The 16,065-nt window shown below is 43.7% G+C and overlaps 1 protein-coding gene across 2 annotated transcripts in view; it reads right to left on the bottom strand.

The window, feature by feature from the left end:
- The window catches only part of LOC309547474 (protein EURL), an 80,963-nt gene that overhangs the window by 18,389 nt on the left and 46,509 nt on the right, over positions 1–16,065 (bottom strand). For both annotated transcript variants that reach the window (XM_082247337.1, XM_082247338.1), the window contains exon 3: positions 1,708–2,217. In XM_082247337.1, the coding sequence (XP_082103463.1) occupies positions 1,708–2,217 (510 nt within the window). The remainder of the gene's footprint in view (positions 1–1,707; positions 2,218–16,065) is intronic.

Raw genomic sequence — 16,065 nt, forward strand, 5'->3', positions numbered from 1 at the left:
CCAGGAGTCAGCACCAGAGGAGGGGGGCTCCCACCGCCAAAATCTCCGCCCACAGGACTCCACTGTCATGGCCGCTGCTAGTTTCAATGATAAACCACCGCAAAATGGCCGCTGACTACACAAACATGGCGGCAGTGCATAGAAACACACAGGCTACAGCAAAATGGCGGCCCCACGCAGCACCACGAGCCTCCCAGGGATTCCTAGGCCTTAAGGACAGGCCCAGGCAGGAGGACAAATCGCATAGCCGATCCTCCGGTGGCCAGCGGCGTACCCCCCCCCCCCGGCACCCATCGCCAGCATAGCGCCATGCCCCCATCCCAGGAGGTGGACCAGACCACTTGGAGGTAGGAGGGGGGTAAAATGGGGGGACATATGAAAAGGGGGGTGCCCGATGGGAAAAAGGGGAACCCAGGGGTCCGAAACATCCTAAGGAGGGACCCATGCCCACCCCAAAACCCTCCAGGGAGAGAGGGGGGGACAGCTACTCACCAAACCAGGAACCAAGTGGGCACTGCTCCACACAGAACCCCTCTCCATCTAAATTGGGAACTGTCGGCCAGGAGGAACGCTGCGACTCGGGCAGAGATCTGGTCGTATGCGACCTTGCGAGGTGTTTAACTCGCAAGCCAGCCCCTGTCCAGTGGGGCTATGTCGCAGCCAATCTAGCGCGGAGCTAAGGTCTGCGCATGCTCGCTGGCCAGACCGCGGTGACCACTGGATTTAGGGTTTCCAGCCTGTCGCCCAGTCCGGCAGTTGATTGTAGATCTCACCGGAAAAAAAAGAGAAAAAAAATCTCTACCTAAAAAAGAAAAAAATTTGCCAAGACCAGAGATCCCAGCAAGGAACTAGGTCCTTACTCCTGACTAGGCAGAAAAAAAAAAAAAAAAAAAAAAAAAAAGTATTTATAGCAGGGAGAGGGAGTATACCCCCCCCCCCCTGTTACTGCCCATAGGCGTAGCCAGATTCTTTTTCTGTCTAGTGTCCAACTATTGTAGGGGACAGTATAACCCAATGGTTATGAAGATCTGGAGCTGTGTCCATCAATGAACGAAAGAGAAATGTTTGTATCAAAAAGTAGGGCTGCACCGATACTTGTACTCAAGAACTCACAGATACCAGTCATAGTGTCCCCGTGCTGCGAGACCTGCCAATGATGGAAAACACAGGGCTGGAGGAGATGTATAGGCATGTATATGCCCACAGAAGGAGCTCGAAGGCTCAGAGGGCGTACAGGGGTCCCCAAACTTCCTACATCTCCTCCAGCCCTGTGAGCACTGCAAGCGGCCATGGTTTTCCATCATTGGCGGGTCAAGTGGGACAGGGGCACTATGACCCTGCAAATTTGAATTTGAGAGATGTATACTTTTAACATGCGAGTTGTTACAAAAATTTTTAAAAACGGTTTGCTCATTGCTGCACTTAGATGGTGCTTCCCTGTCTTGCTATACTGGTTCACACAGGAGCAGTGCGGGGAAATGGCATGTGATTTGGACAGGAATCGCACCGCATTCCTGTTCAAACTGCATGCGAACCCTTGCAGTGCGATTTGAGCCCATTCAGTTTGCATGGGCTCAAATCACAACGCAAAGGTATCGGCTTTAGGTATCGGAGCATTTGTATTGCTACAAATGCTCAGTATCAGCACGGATACTGGTGCAACCCTATTTAAAAAGTACATTTGGGGGTGAGGTATAAAAGACTTACATTGTTCTTTGCTGTAATGCTGATATCTTCGTTGTGCAGCAGGTCTAGATTCCAAGGCAGGGTTCTCACTCGACTGGGATTGGCTGGTACTTGGCCACAGCTGGCCATGGCAGAAAGCAGTCCTAGAATTTTGAAGAGAGTTGCTTTGTTCCAGTACTCCCTGTCTACAGCTAGTCAGGCTGCGTGCTCCCGCGTCCAGCCATTTCTCAGAGTAGCGGGGTACCTGTGAGTCATACTGGGGAAGGAGTGACCTGTCATTCAGCTGCCTGAACTTATAAAGCTTTTGCTGGGTCGGTTTAGAACACTCTGTATCCGCATACAATTCTTTATTCTGTGCATACTGGACAATCCAGCTGATCTTCTTGCTCAAGATGGTCTTGACCTCCTCATAGGGACTTTTGGTGAGTTTGGAACGGGAACAGTCTTGGTTTGCAATCTTATGATATTTTTCAAAGCAGTCCTTGTGCCCCCTTACAGACTTAGTGTGCAGAAGATCAGACCTGGGGATCCCTGAAAAAACAAAGTAAATATATTGGTTTGTGTGCTAACCAAAATCATTATTTTCTTTTCCATACAGAGGTTCGATGATTAAAAGAAAAAACCGCCGTCAGAACAAACAGAATTCTGAATGTGTTACCACTGATGAGTAAGAGCTTTAAAAACAAAGCAACTGTTCAAACAATAAAAAACAGATAAAAATCACCTGCAAATGCAAAAACAGCCATGTGTTTTCATTATATAAACATACATGTAATGCTCCGAATCTATTGCCATGGCAGATACATAACAGCTTGTTAGATGTGCAGTCAATAATTTAAAGGATTAGTCCACCAAAACATTATTTTAGCCTTTGGTACAAGCTAGGGGTGGATCGTCAACCTGCTTCTTATTGCGGTAGTAAACCATCCAAAACAAAACAAAAAAAAAAAAAACCCTGTAGGACCTCCAGCAGTGCACTGTCACTGCTGCCAGGGCTCCCATCTTCACCTAGTCTTCCTTCCAGGTTCACAGGCTCCAGCCATTTGAAAGGCCAGGGCAATGACATCCCTCCCATGCACGCGAGTGGGAGCTGCAGCCTTGCCACAGCATACTGGGTGCCCTGAATTCAAGGCTTCACTGCGTGGGTAAGATCAGCTACTGCTAATGTTAATATCTCCAAAATGGTGCATGTTCTGCTGAACCGGCCAAGATTCAAACCCTCTATGGCCAGCTTTAGCATCGGCATGTGCAATTAACTCCTTAGAAAAAGGAACACTAACCTTTTTCTGTTTGAGCAATGAAGCAAGAAGTGTAGCTTCACAAGAAGCAGATAACTCCAATAGAAAAATATCTGTGCCCTAGTTCCCACCTTCACCTACTTGTCATTGCCATAATGAGGGGAGTTCCAGGTCTGCTTGTTTGATATTCAATAGTTACCTTCAAGGCAAGGCAGGAGGGTAACAAACTGCTTTGGTGGGGTACAGTAAGAGGGATCCAAGTATTGACACTTTAAATACCCAGAAAATAAATACAGATTTAAATCTGGGTTCCTTGTCTCTTCTCTCGTAGATTAGATTAGTTACATTTGCCTAGAGTTATTTCATTTTGCAAGCACATGGGCCTTTATTGAGGTGACTATTGAAGATACCAATATTTTACATTGTTTATGAACAAGGGTCCTGAGCGGTGAACTTTCTTTTAAGGTTGCACTTCAAGGCAAACACTGAAAACTATTCTTCCAAAGAATTATGGTTGAAAGTACTTATACAAACAGCACTGGAGGTTTTTACTGGAATCGCCTGTTTGCAAATGAAAAGCTTAGTACCCAGGGCTTAAAATGAGACTGAAAACGTTGAAAGAATTTCCCTCTGAACAGACGGCTTGTCCTGAAAGCAGGTAGAACTGTGGAGCAGAGATAGGATTGAGAATGTTTTAATTTCACGCTTATTAGCTGATTTCACAAAGGCATGTGAAACTCTTGACAGGGCTGGTGGACATGAAACGTTTGACGAGAAGGAATGTAATGTAAAATTAGGTCACTTGTAGTCTTAATACTGCATGAGACTTTTTCCGACTTTAAAAAGGGAATGTGTTACTGCCCATGTATTATTGCTAGAAATCTACAATTATTGATTTTTAAACCACACAACACGACTGATCAACACAGGGGAGGACTTAAGCCTCGTACACACGCAACGATGATCGGCCGTCTTTTGTTGGTTGGAATGTGCCTAGACTGCACACGAATTTTCTCGGCCAACAAAAACCAACTTCAGAAGTGATGTCATGTGTTGGTTTACTTTCCGTGTGTTTTTTCTTCTCTGAACATGCCCAGTCTTGCTCATCAGATTTTTGTCTGCCGAAATCTGTACTGACTGACCGAAAATCGGCCGTTGTGTTGACGGCCAACAAAAATTTTATAGTCTGCACACCAGATTTTGTTCGGCCGAAAAGTTGGAGTCGGTTGTCGAAAGCATCATACTAACAAGCCGAAAATTGGCCGATCGGATGTTGGCTGAAAATTCACGGCCAACTATCGACGCGTGTGTACGAGGCATAACAAAAACTTCTCAGACTGCATACTCTTGGGACTCAGAACCCCACTGAAATTTAGGAGTTTTCAAGCCCAAGACTCCATAACGCTTTCTGTGTAACAGAGCAAAGGATCCCAACTTCTAACGTATCTCAGAGCTATGTCCTGACCCTACGTTTAACAAGCCATTTCCATAGCCTTGGTTAGCCTCTGAGGCTCCATCACTAGACTGGCTATGCGGGATTTAGTTTAGAGCAGAGATGGGAGGAGTGTTCCTGAGATAGTGAGAGCAAACTGAAAGTGATTAGAAGCACGCCCAATCTTGCCAAAGATCGATAAAATTAGGAGCCAGTAACCATAAAAAAAGCATTTATCAGTGAAATTGTTATTCATGGTGACAGTTCACAAGGATTTGTCTGGCTTTACTTTAGGCCCCATGCACACTGTGTATTTAGTCCTGATGCACAGAGTTCTAGTGCTTATGGCGCTTTTCCACTGCATGGAACCGAACGGTTCAGCTCGCTTTTGTGCTTTTCCACTGCTGGTACCACATGGTATAGTGTAGGAACGGTTTGGTACGGTACGGCGGCGCTTTTCCACTGCATGGAACCGAACGGTACGGCTCTCAAAAACAGTACCACCTTGATTGTGGTTCCAAGAGGTACCATATCCCACAATGCTTTGCATGCAGTCACTACTAGCCACTGATTGGTCAGAGAATCCCACCCACCCCATTGTTATCCCACCCACTTAACTTTAGTACTACTTTAGTGGAAAAGCAAACCATACCGTACCGAACCGTTCCAACACCGTACCATGCGGTACCAGCAGTGGAAAAGCAAACCGGACCAAGCAGGGCCGAGTAGAGCCGAGCCAGAACTTGCAGTGGAAAAGTGCCATTACTTGCAGGTGGAGGGCACAGATGTGCAGGCAGCCTGGAAAACTATGGAGGGCTGACAGCTGCTGCAGTTGGATTGTGAAACCTAGAGATATGAATGTTTAGGGCAGTATGCGTCCAGGTAGGATATCCTGAGCCATTAGCTTCCTAATCCAATTCTAAAAAATATTATCAGGCTGGTGGTGGTGTAATGGTGTGAGGGATAGTTTCTTGGCACACTTTGGGCCCCTTAGTACAAATTGAGCATCGTTTAAAATGCCACGGCCTACCTGAGTATTGTTGCTGACCATTTCCATCCCTTTATGACTTCAGTGTACCCATCTTCTGATGGCTCCTTCCAGCAGGATAATGCACCATGACACAAAGCTCAAATCATCTCACCACTGGTTTCTTGAACATGACAATGAGATCACTGTACTCTAATAGCCTCCACAGTCAGATCTCAATCAAATAGAGCACCTTTGGGATTTGGTGGAATGGGAGATTTGCATCATGGATGTGCAGCTGACAAATTTGCAGCAACTGTGTGATACCATCATATCATAATGGACCAAAATCTCTGAGGAATGTTTCCAAAACCTTGTTAAATCTATGCCACGAAGAATTATGAGGGCAATCTGGGGTCCAACCCGGTACTAGCAAACATGTCACAGGTCCCAGAAGATTGTCGTCCATTCAGGAAGTGCAGCGCAACTCGCACATGTGCAGTGCGCACCCAGCTGTGAAACCGCACAGAGTGCCTACATTAGAGATGCCGGTGCCACGGGGAGAAGACGGAGAGACCTGAAGCTCCCCCCCCCCCCGGCCGCATCGCTGGACAGTGGGAAAGGTGAGTATGTGTTTAAAGTCAGCAGCTACACTTTTTGAAGCTGCTGACTTTTAATAAATACAAAAGCCTGTGGAACTCCGCTTTAAATCTAGCATCCATAGGAGGGTGGACCTTGCAGCACATCATTAGGGGGTTAGCTGCCTGAACCCAGGAAGAGGCAGTGCATGTGCACGCTACTGCAAGTTGATCTGTACTTTGTGGGGATCTATTGATGGACCTTCCACTGTATCTATAACCAACAATTTTATTTTTTTTACATTTTGGATAGTGTTGGGGAGTTTTGTGTTACAACCTCTGTCCCTTTTTTAACAAACATTAACAATAAACAATTAACAATAATGTTTGATTAATAAAAACAAAACAGATGTTCTAACTATTCCCATCTAAAACAAAAAAAAAAAAAAAAGGTTCTTACCAGAGATACATTTTTAGGCTCCAATCACACTAGTGCAATTTCAGATGCAATTTGAGTCATACAGAATGGCATGACAAGGGAAATTACATTATTTTCAATGATGCCCAACTCGGCATAGCGCGATTTTGGAAACGGTTCTTGTACTACTTCAGTGCTATTCCAGCACAATTTTGACCCAATAGAACATGTAAACCACTTCTAAGTAGCATCCAAGTTGCACTAAAAGCCAGATCAAAAATGGATCACAGCACTGTAAACCTAGCCTTAGAGGTTAACAATGTTACCCGGTCTTAATAACAAAATAGATTTTTACAATAGGATGATTTTCCAAGGTCACATGATCTTTCTTATGTGCTTTGTCCTAAAACATTTAACACAGTACCGATCTCATATACACAGTGTGAGCAGCCATTGTGTAAGATTTAATAGGCTAGAACCCTTCCAATTTTTGAAGATCTAATTCAGTAAAAAAGACTATGAATTATATGAATTTGTAGTTCACTAAGCAAAATTACCATGCTTGCCCCAGAATTGCGCTTTATGTCATCCTCCAGGAACATAGCTGTGCAGCCCTGCTGTAAATAGACAAGCAGTTAGCATATTCCTGCCGAAAATCGGTCAGCTGGGATTCAGACTTATGTGCTAAATTGGAAAGAGAGGGGATAATAAAGGCAGAGTCTCTTCTGAGCTCAGAATCAAGCCTCAGGCATGAAATGTGCATCTCCGGCTCAAAGCATATTGCTGAAATACTAGGCTGGAGGCTCGGGTTATCCTTCTGCGGATAGCGGACAAATGTAGCTCAGCAGTTGGCAGCTGAGTAACAGACCCCCCCTCCCATCCATCTCCTCCAGCACACGCATACAACGGATTCCCAACTATGACACATACAGAACACTGCAGAACTCAAATACATATAATCATACCACTGTATCACAAAATGCAGGTCAGGCCTCCCTCTTCAACATAGGAATGGAAAATTTTAGAACTGCCAATAAAAAGGCAAAACAGCGGTGGTGTGGCATAATATTGGTGAATCCAACACAAAAAACAAACAAAAGAAACCCCGCATTTTCACAAAAGAAACCCCGCATTTTCACAGGCAATCCCAGCATCGTCATATTTTTTATGAAAAGGCTCTATGACTGGCCTCAAAGGTCAAAAGGTGTCCTAGATATTAGTATCACTTGCCATGAACTAACAACTATCATGACATGTTGAACTTTTCTAGAAGGCTCAAATAAGCTTTACTACAGGTCTTAAAGTATGTAGCAGAGAGGCAAAAACAACAAATGATGTAGGCCACCACTGCTGACCTAGCCTAGCTGCCTTTCTGACTTCAATGCATTTTGAGTGAAAAAGTTAAGCCAGCCATAGATTATTCAAATCTTGGCCATTTTAGTAGGAATAGACCATCTATGGGCAGGCTGATTGTATCAAAGTAGATCCATCGATTGACTTGGATACAACCATCGTGTCCTATTTCTAGCATTTTATTGCCATCCACTGGCAATGACCATTGTGTTCTCCTGACAGGGGTTGCTCCCCGCAACCCCCTTTACTGCATGAAGAACACAACAGCCCCAATGGGAGGGTTTCCCCCATTAACATTGACTGTGTGGATGGGGGAACCAAGCGATTTTCTTGCCTGCCTAAAGCATGTACCTCAATAATGAGGAAGGACTACAAGCACGAAACGTATTCCCGTTGGAGAGAAGACCCTTGAGAGGGGATACGATAGAGAGATACAAATATCTCAATGGTATTCCCATCGTAGGTAGGAAACTATTCAGTTGTAGGGAATGTAAGAAGACACGGGTCACACAATGAGAAGAAGGAGTTGTAAAAGGCAGAAGTTTAAGTTAATGCATTAGGCTCAAAAGCCTTCTGTGTGCAACAGCCCCCCCAAAAACTTACCTAAGCCCCATCTCTGTTCAGCAATGTCCACGAGTCCCTCGGCTGTGCGGAACTCTCCCTCCTGATTGGCTAAAAGTCAGCAGTGGTGCCATTGGCTCCTGCGGCTGTCAAAATCAGTTAGCCAATCAGGAGAGAGAGGGGGGCAGGGCCAAACGGCAGCTCCATCTCTGGATGGACACACTGAGCTGCAGCTCGGCTCAGGTGCCCGCATAGGAAGCTGCTTTTTGTAAAGAAAAAACAAAAAAACAAAACACTAGACTTTACAATTACTTTAAGCTGCGTAGGGGGTTTTTCCAAGGATCCGGAACGCTCTTCCACAAATCGATGGTGTCAGCAGGAAGTACTGAAAGTTTTTAAAGACTCTTGGACGTGCATCTTAGCGAACACCATATACAGGGATATGGGAAAAGATTATTGAAATGAACACACACGTTTGAACTGCATGGACTACTGTCTTTATTCAACCTTACCAACTATGAAACTACGTGACTAGTAAAGTCCGAAATCCTGATTTACATACTTGTTCTGGGTTATTAACCCAGAACGTATTGAAGCCAGAGGATCAGCACTTTATACAACAATTTACAAAGATATGAGCAACGCCAGCCTGTGACTTTCCCAGTAATGCCCAATATGTACTAACTGTTGTACACCTACAATAAACAGACAAGTTACCTATCTAAAGCTTGAAAGGGCTAACACAGGAGGCTTTAGTAGGGACAGCAGTTTAAAATCATGGTGATCCCTGATGACGTCATACGCATTTTGACGAAACCGGTCGGGTCCGCGCATTACCCTCACGTCACTTCCGGTCCGTTGGAGCGCAGCCGAAACGCAAACCGGCGTGCCACGCTGAAAAGCTGTTCCTTCTTGTACCTGATGTGAGTGGCTTCTTTTTTATTGATTAAATTGTACATACGTACTATGCCATGAAGTCCCTTTTCTTTATTTATTGATCGGTCTGTGTGGGGCGTGTAAACAGAGCATTGAAGGAAAAATCTACCAGTCTCCCTGGGTGCTAAAGACAACCATTAGCAGTTGTGCGGAAGTCCATCCTTTCTGAGACCCCCTACAGTATACCACTTACCAAGGCTAGACCCCAAGGGGTCATCTGGTAAGTGTGTTATCTATCTGGTGGTGGATTCCTTTCCCTCTTGCTACCTCACCATAGAAGACACCTGTACTCACAGCACTGAGCACTTTATAATTTACAAGGATTTAATATTGCATTTGCACTTTGCATATAAGGACTATATAAGGACTATTTCTTGCATATTAGCACAAATTGTGATCAAAGGGCTAATTCCCTTTCAAAAAGCACCTTTAGATAGCACTTTTTGTTCTTGTTGTAAATACTGCATTTGCATTTGTTACACATAAGTGTTATCACCTTATGCATTGTCACTTTATGGCGACATTTGCACTGTGCATTGTCACTTTTTGATTTGATTATGCATTATGAATTTATAATATTAATTTAATATTTATTTGTGAGCACTGTCCACCCCCTTGGTTTTTCACTATTTATTAAACACATGGTGTTTTTAGGACTAGCAGCCCACTGTTTATAATCATCACTAATATTAACAGCACCAATCTCCTAGGCGCGGTCGGTGATTTATATAATCACTCCTTGGTATATCTCAGTTTAAAATCACCCCTGTTCAAGATCTGGGTTGCAGAGGAATTAAAGATGGAAGAACCAGCATCAGGTCCACCTTTCCCCAAATCAAACGCTGCTACAGCGGTACAATGGTCATTGGCTAGAAAGTGGGAAACATCAAACTCAATCTACTTTTTTGCTCAGATCACACCTACTGTAGACAATCCCAGATTCACTGGGGCTGTATATTAAACAGGCAACTAATAATATACCAAGAAGAGCTAAAAATAAAAGTAAAACAAAAAAAACACACAAAAAAAAAAAAAGAAAAGTCACAGAGGGGAGCTTTGTAGCGTGAAGACTCCTTGACATTTATACCAACACATGTCACTTTATTGAGAAGGAACCAGTCAGCAATCGCCGGCTCGCTTAACCTCCATTATGTTTGTGCATTTTGTGTCATAAGCTGCTAAGCATGACTTTAGTCTTTCCGCTCCATCAAGTGACATAAATCCAGCGGAGACTGGTCACCTACCACTGCCCCCTAATCACAGTTCCCACAGTCGTTCAGCTAGGATGGCTCTACGATCATTTTTCAATTCTAGACACAATAATAGATTTAGAACTCTGAACCACTAGGAAGTCAGTGCAAGGCACAGAAAAATAAAATAAGGAACAATAATACAAAATTAGTGAAACAGTTAGCATGGTTAAAGGAGCATTAACATCACCTTCAGAACACCTATGATAACCTAACTGGATCATAGAATCTTAGGAAAACTACGAAATGTTTTGTTGAAAATAAAAGCAAACATTCTTAGACCCCTTTCACATGGGCTGTCTGGTCAGGTCTGCCTGTCCGTTTTTCAGGTGGACCTGATCAAACCCACCAGTCTCTATGGAGTGGTGGATGTCAGCAGACATGTCTGTCGACACCCACTGCCATTCGATCATGTCTGCCAAAAACAGACAGATGGTGGTCCTATTCCCCATCCGTCCAGCAGATCAGATGGAAACGGCCATGCGGTTCGTTTCCATCTGATTGCCCCATAGAGGAGAGCGGGACTGTGTCCGTGTCCGCTCCGCATAGCAGACACAGACCTGTCATCCACCTGCTCAGCAGGGATCAGCAGAGAGATCCCCCACTGAGCAAGCGGATTTCGCCCGTGTGAAAGAGGCCTTAGTGTGTCTTCACATCTGCCTGTATGACGATGAAGAGGAGCTTGATTTTTTTTTTTTCTACTGTGTGTGTCCATTGCTTCACATCATCAGTCACACCTGGTGTAGCTTTCAGCACAGTGAAGGAAGGACATATTCTCGCAGGATTTTCAGCACAGTGAAGGAAGGGCATATTCTCGCAGGATTTTAGGAACTCAACTTTCCAAGGAGGAAGCAGTGAAGCACAGCGACTCCACCAGGGCTTTTAAATGGCCAGAAGGTAGAATCCATCGTATTTTTTTTTTTTTTTCTACAATAGTATGACATTTTAAGTCTGTTATTCAGTGTGTGTTAAAGGCTCCCAGGTAAGCCTTACATTGTGTTTTCAATCTGTGTGGTGAAGGCCGTCACAAACATGGAGAGAGCATCACACAATCTGTCACATAACAAAATGCCCAAGATGGAAGCTTTTGATACAAGGAACCTTTCTGTGATCCCCAAACAGCAGACTCGTAATAAGTCACAGAAAGGCAGCTTCCACTAGAGGATTCTCACACAAGCACATTGCTTTATGGCCTGAATACACGCTTAGAATATCGCCCGATCATTTGACCACAGACTTTTGAGAAAGTATTTCTCGGTCTAAAGCGTTGCCAACATACATGGTCCGAATATCGCCCGACCGTTGCCCACCGACCATCGAAACAGTGTTCGTGCGTGATGAGGTTATACAGATTTAAACTGAACGACCTCAACACCAACGTATAGAATATCGTTCATTCGCAAACGAGACGACAACATTTTGTGTTTTTCAAACTGTATTTTTAGTTCACAATATCGATATCGCTCATTGATGGCTGGGCATTAACGAGTAGAATATCGGCCGATCGCTCGCTGAACGGAAATTTTCTGCCGATTTTCTTATCGTGTATTCCAGCCATTACATTCTTTTACCTGCCCATTAGAACATTTGCTGCATTGCTTAGACTAGAAAAACAGAAATTTGCCCTAACATTGCTATAGAAAAGACTCCATTTGCAAAAAGTATGTGAACTAGTTCCAACTACAATTGTTTAGGACAAAAAACTTGACAAATCATGACTAGGTTCCACAAAACACACACACACACAAAATGGATTTTTTCCTATGAAAAAAAACAGTCTCCAATTGCAGGCACCACAAACAGCTTTTACGGTGGTACCTGAACCTAGTGACAGATAGCTGGGCACTTTCTCTTTTACAGGACAGGTAGACTTTATATGGAGAGCCAAATGGTGTGATTGTTGAATTAGGTTTTGTTTTTTTCAATCCAGCGCAAAATTTTGTAAGTGCTACTTAACAGAACAGATATCTTTATATGTCCCATGTCCTTTGCAGTAAATGTGCTTCCTGAGCTCAGCCAGCATCAGGGCCATGCATGAGTGCTCAGCTGTGGAACGAGCATCTGTGTGAGCAGTGCAGTCCCGCTTCTAATTGTAAGCATAAAAGCTGCCAGAGAACACTTCTGATGCAGTAAAACATCAAACCTTTAAAGTGGGTTTGATCTAGATCTTAAAAAGTTTTATTTTTAAGCCATTAAGGTGATGTGATAGTTACAGATTTGCTCTGATCTTCAAGACCGAGGGACCTGCCTTGGGGGCCCTGCTATAGATAGCACAGCTAGTAGTGTACTGAGGATCCATGTGGGAATGCCCATAAATTGGGTTCAGCCCTGGACGGCGCTACAGTCACCATAAACAGAAAAAAAGATGTGCTTTACAGCACAATCCAGTCAAATCCTAATGGTAGCAGGTACTTTTCTGGTACAATAAATTCTATTGCAATATGCATGACAACCATTCACCCATGCAGAGGTATAGCATATTAGACATAACAAAAAGGCATGGGCTGAAAGAACATGAGCAGGTAACTTTTATAAATTCTAAGTACACCGAGCGACCTAAGGGAACAAGCCAAAGGTCCACATATGTTGCAAAGGGCCAAGAAGTAGAGCCCATGTTGCAGGTGCACTAGTTTGCATGTCCACGGGACACGCCCGATAGCGGTCAGTGTGAATAGTTAGTAGAAAAAGTGACCTAGCGGTGTTAGCTGCAAGTCAGCAAAAAAGGGCCCTAGGTCCGCGGACTCAGGGTCTCCTTAAAAAGACGGGGGAGTAGGGATGCCATAAGCTCAGTGTCAACAACAGAGAGAGACAAAAAAGGAGGAGTTAAAAAAAAAAAAAAAAAAAAGAAGGAAGGGGGGTCAAGGGAAAAGAAGTTCTGCAGAATGGGAGAGTTACAAGGCAGTTATTAGGAGAGATCCAGATTGTTTGGATGCAAGGTGGGGAAAGAGTAAGCCCACCAGGGAGACTATACTTTAGTGAATTTAGAGTGGGAATCATGTAAGATGCTGGACATTTTTTCATTACAGTAAACCCCCCTCCATTGCGGGGGTTACGTTCCGGACCCAGCCGCGAAAAGTGAAAATCTGCGAAATAGAAAAACCCTATTAAAATGCATTGTATGCATGTTTTTTTTACGGTCACTGTACGTGTAAAAGCATTTTAAGGTCTTTAAACACACTTTTAAAACAATAGAAACTCATTTAAACACATAAAAGATACTAAGAGACAGAGCAAGAGCTATGGAAAACACAAAAATATTTCATTTTTAATGATTTATATAGTAAAATAACATTACAAAAAAAACCGCAATATACAGGGACCGCAAAAACTGAACCGCGATGGAGCGGGGGTTTACTGTATTCATAAGGTTGGTGAGCGTGCTCTTCACCATGGCAAATTAAACAGAGGGTCTCTCCCAAGCTCTGGCTATCACCCATTTAGCAGCTATGAACAGAGAAGAAGCCAGCTTTTGTTGGTATGAGAACAATCCTTGGATCGGGCAGTGTAGCAAGGCAATTTTGGCATCCTTGTGATTGGGTAAATGGAACAAGGAATAGAGGAGCCCAAACATCCTGGACCAGAACCCAATGAGACGGGGACAGAACCACCAGATGTATACAACACCCCCACGTTGTCCACAACCCCTGAAGAACCTGTCACTATAGGATACGTTCGAACTTGCTATCCAGGCTGGGACCCAGTACCATCATAGAACCTTATATGCAGCTTCAAAAGGTAGCCATATTGAAGGAGCAATTAGCAATGGAGGATCAGACTTTGTTCCAGTCCTCTGAAACAATAAAGGTTGCCAGATCATGTTCCCACTGCGACTTGTAAAACGCTGCCATGAGGGAGTCTATAGCATTAAGAGAAGTATAGATCTTCGATATGGTGCTGGGGGAACAGGGGAATGAAGGCAGAGATTTTTCAAAAAATGTTTTTTTTTTTTTTTTTAGGAAAGGGTAGGAGTTGCGTCTCAGTGAAGATACCCAATAGTGCACAGGTGCTTCTTTTAATGGGTTTGCTGTGGGATAGCTACCACATAGATTTATAAAGTATGGTGATAGTTCTGCATTTAACATCAGTGAAACAGGAAAAAAAGGTTTGTACTTCAGGTTCGGGTATTTATGATTGCTATACCCAATGCACTGCTGCTACATGCAAGTTCACTCCAAACTCATCCACATCCTCCAAATCGTGTGCAAGCCCAGCTCTCATGCTGCACAGAGTAGGGCAAAGATCCATTTTATTGAAGCTAAAAGAACAAAATGACAGGTGGTACAAACACAGCAGCGGAAAAGGTAAAACCAATTTTGCACTATTATCAGTGCTTATCCATTGCCTAGTAACCCCTGTCATTTTGGTCTTTAATCTTCAATAAAGTGGATCATTGGTGTGTGCAGCCATCTGGACTTTATTTAAAGCGGAGTTCCGGCCAAAAATACATTAAGATAAAAATACCCCTCTAATCCTAACATCGCCAATTACAGTAACACTATTCCTACATTACAGTACAGTATTTGAATGTAGATAATATTTTACATTTAAAATTGATTGTAGAGCGCGGCCATCTCCAGTGTGGGCGTCTGAAGCCGCTGTGTCCCTCTTCCTGGTTTCTGGCTACCCAGAATGCAGATCGCAATCTCGCCCATGCGCTGTAGATTGTAATCGGCAATCAGAGGAGCGGCCGGCCATGCCCATTGCCTCCTGGGATTAATGACACACATCTCCCAGGACGCAATGCAAAACTGGAAGAGACGTCCGGGGCCACGGCTGCAGAAGAAGGAAGTGGGACAAAGAATCTTCTAAAATAAGGTAAGTGATCCAAAAAAAAAAAAAAATGATTGCCCAATTGCATATCCCTACTGGAATCCGTTAAGATGAAAATGAGGGTGGAACTCCACTTTAAGATTGCTCCTATTGCACTGTGTGATGCAGGAGGTGTGGCTAAGTGGCCAGATTAAAGAATCCGCATAGTAAGTGAAGGGATTCTTGGGCTTGCTGGAAGTGCAGGCTGACATAGGAAGTAAGGGCGTGTACTGTAAATTTATGATGCCTATGCTTGTATAGGCAAGTTGCGGTTTCACAACAGATTTACTTTAAAACAAGTCTTTCAGGATTCAGCAAAGATTTTCAATGCATCCACTGTTTCTACGAATTGAGTCACATTGTTTGGAACAGCTGTCATTTAAATAAATGGGTTTTGATTTGTCATGCGACAAAGGTGTTGCAAGTTGTAGCAGTGTAAACCAAGGCTAAACTGGCCTGTCTACACTAATATTTGTTTGTGGAAGAACTGCTTCTCTTCCCATGCAAGTTAATAGAAGTGCAAATGCAGCTATAAGAAGGTTGATGCAACGTAGTAGGTGGTCAAAAAGGAGGTCAAATGCACCTCTGACAGAACTCTGAATGAGCACAGAATCATTTCAAATGCAAGTGGAATGCTCCTGAAAGCATGCGCCTATTGAAAGTCCTAACAGGAAAAAAAAAAGTTAAATTAATCTCAAAGTTTGAAATACTGTAATTGACTTCAGCCCAAATGAACAGACTTTTCACACTTCTTCGCTCAGCAGGTGGGCTCTGTCACTAAAATCAAGACTTTAAAAAGAGTGTGCAACAGGTTCTCTTTATTGCAGACCTCCCTAA

The sequence above is a fragment of the Pelophylax lessonae genome (assembly GCF_965119305.1).
Source record: "Pelophylax lessonae genome assembly, chromosome: 2".
NCBI classification, from domain to species: Eukaryota; Metazoa; Chordata; class Amphibia; order Anura; family Ranidae; genus Pelophylax; species Pelophylax lessonae.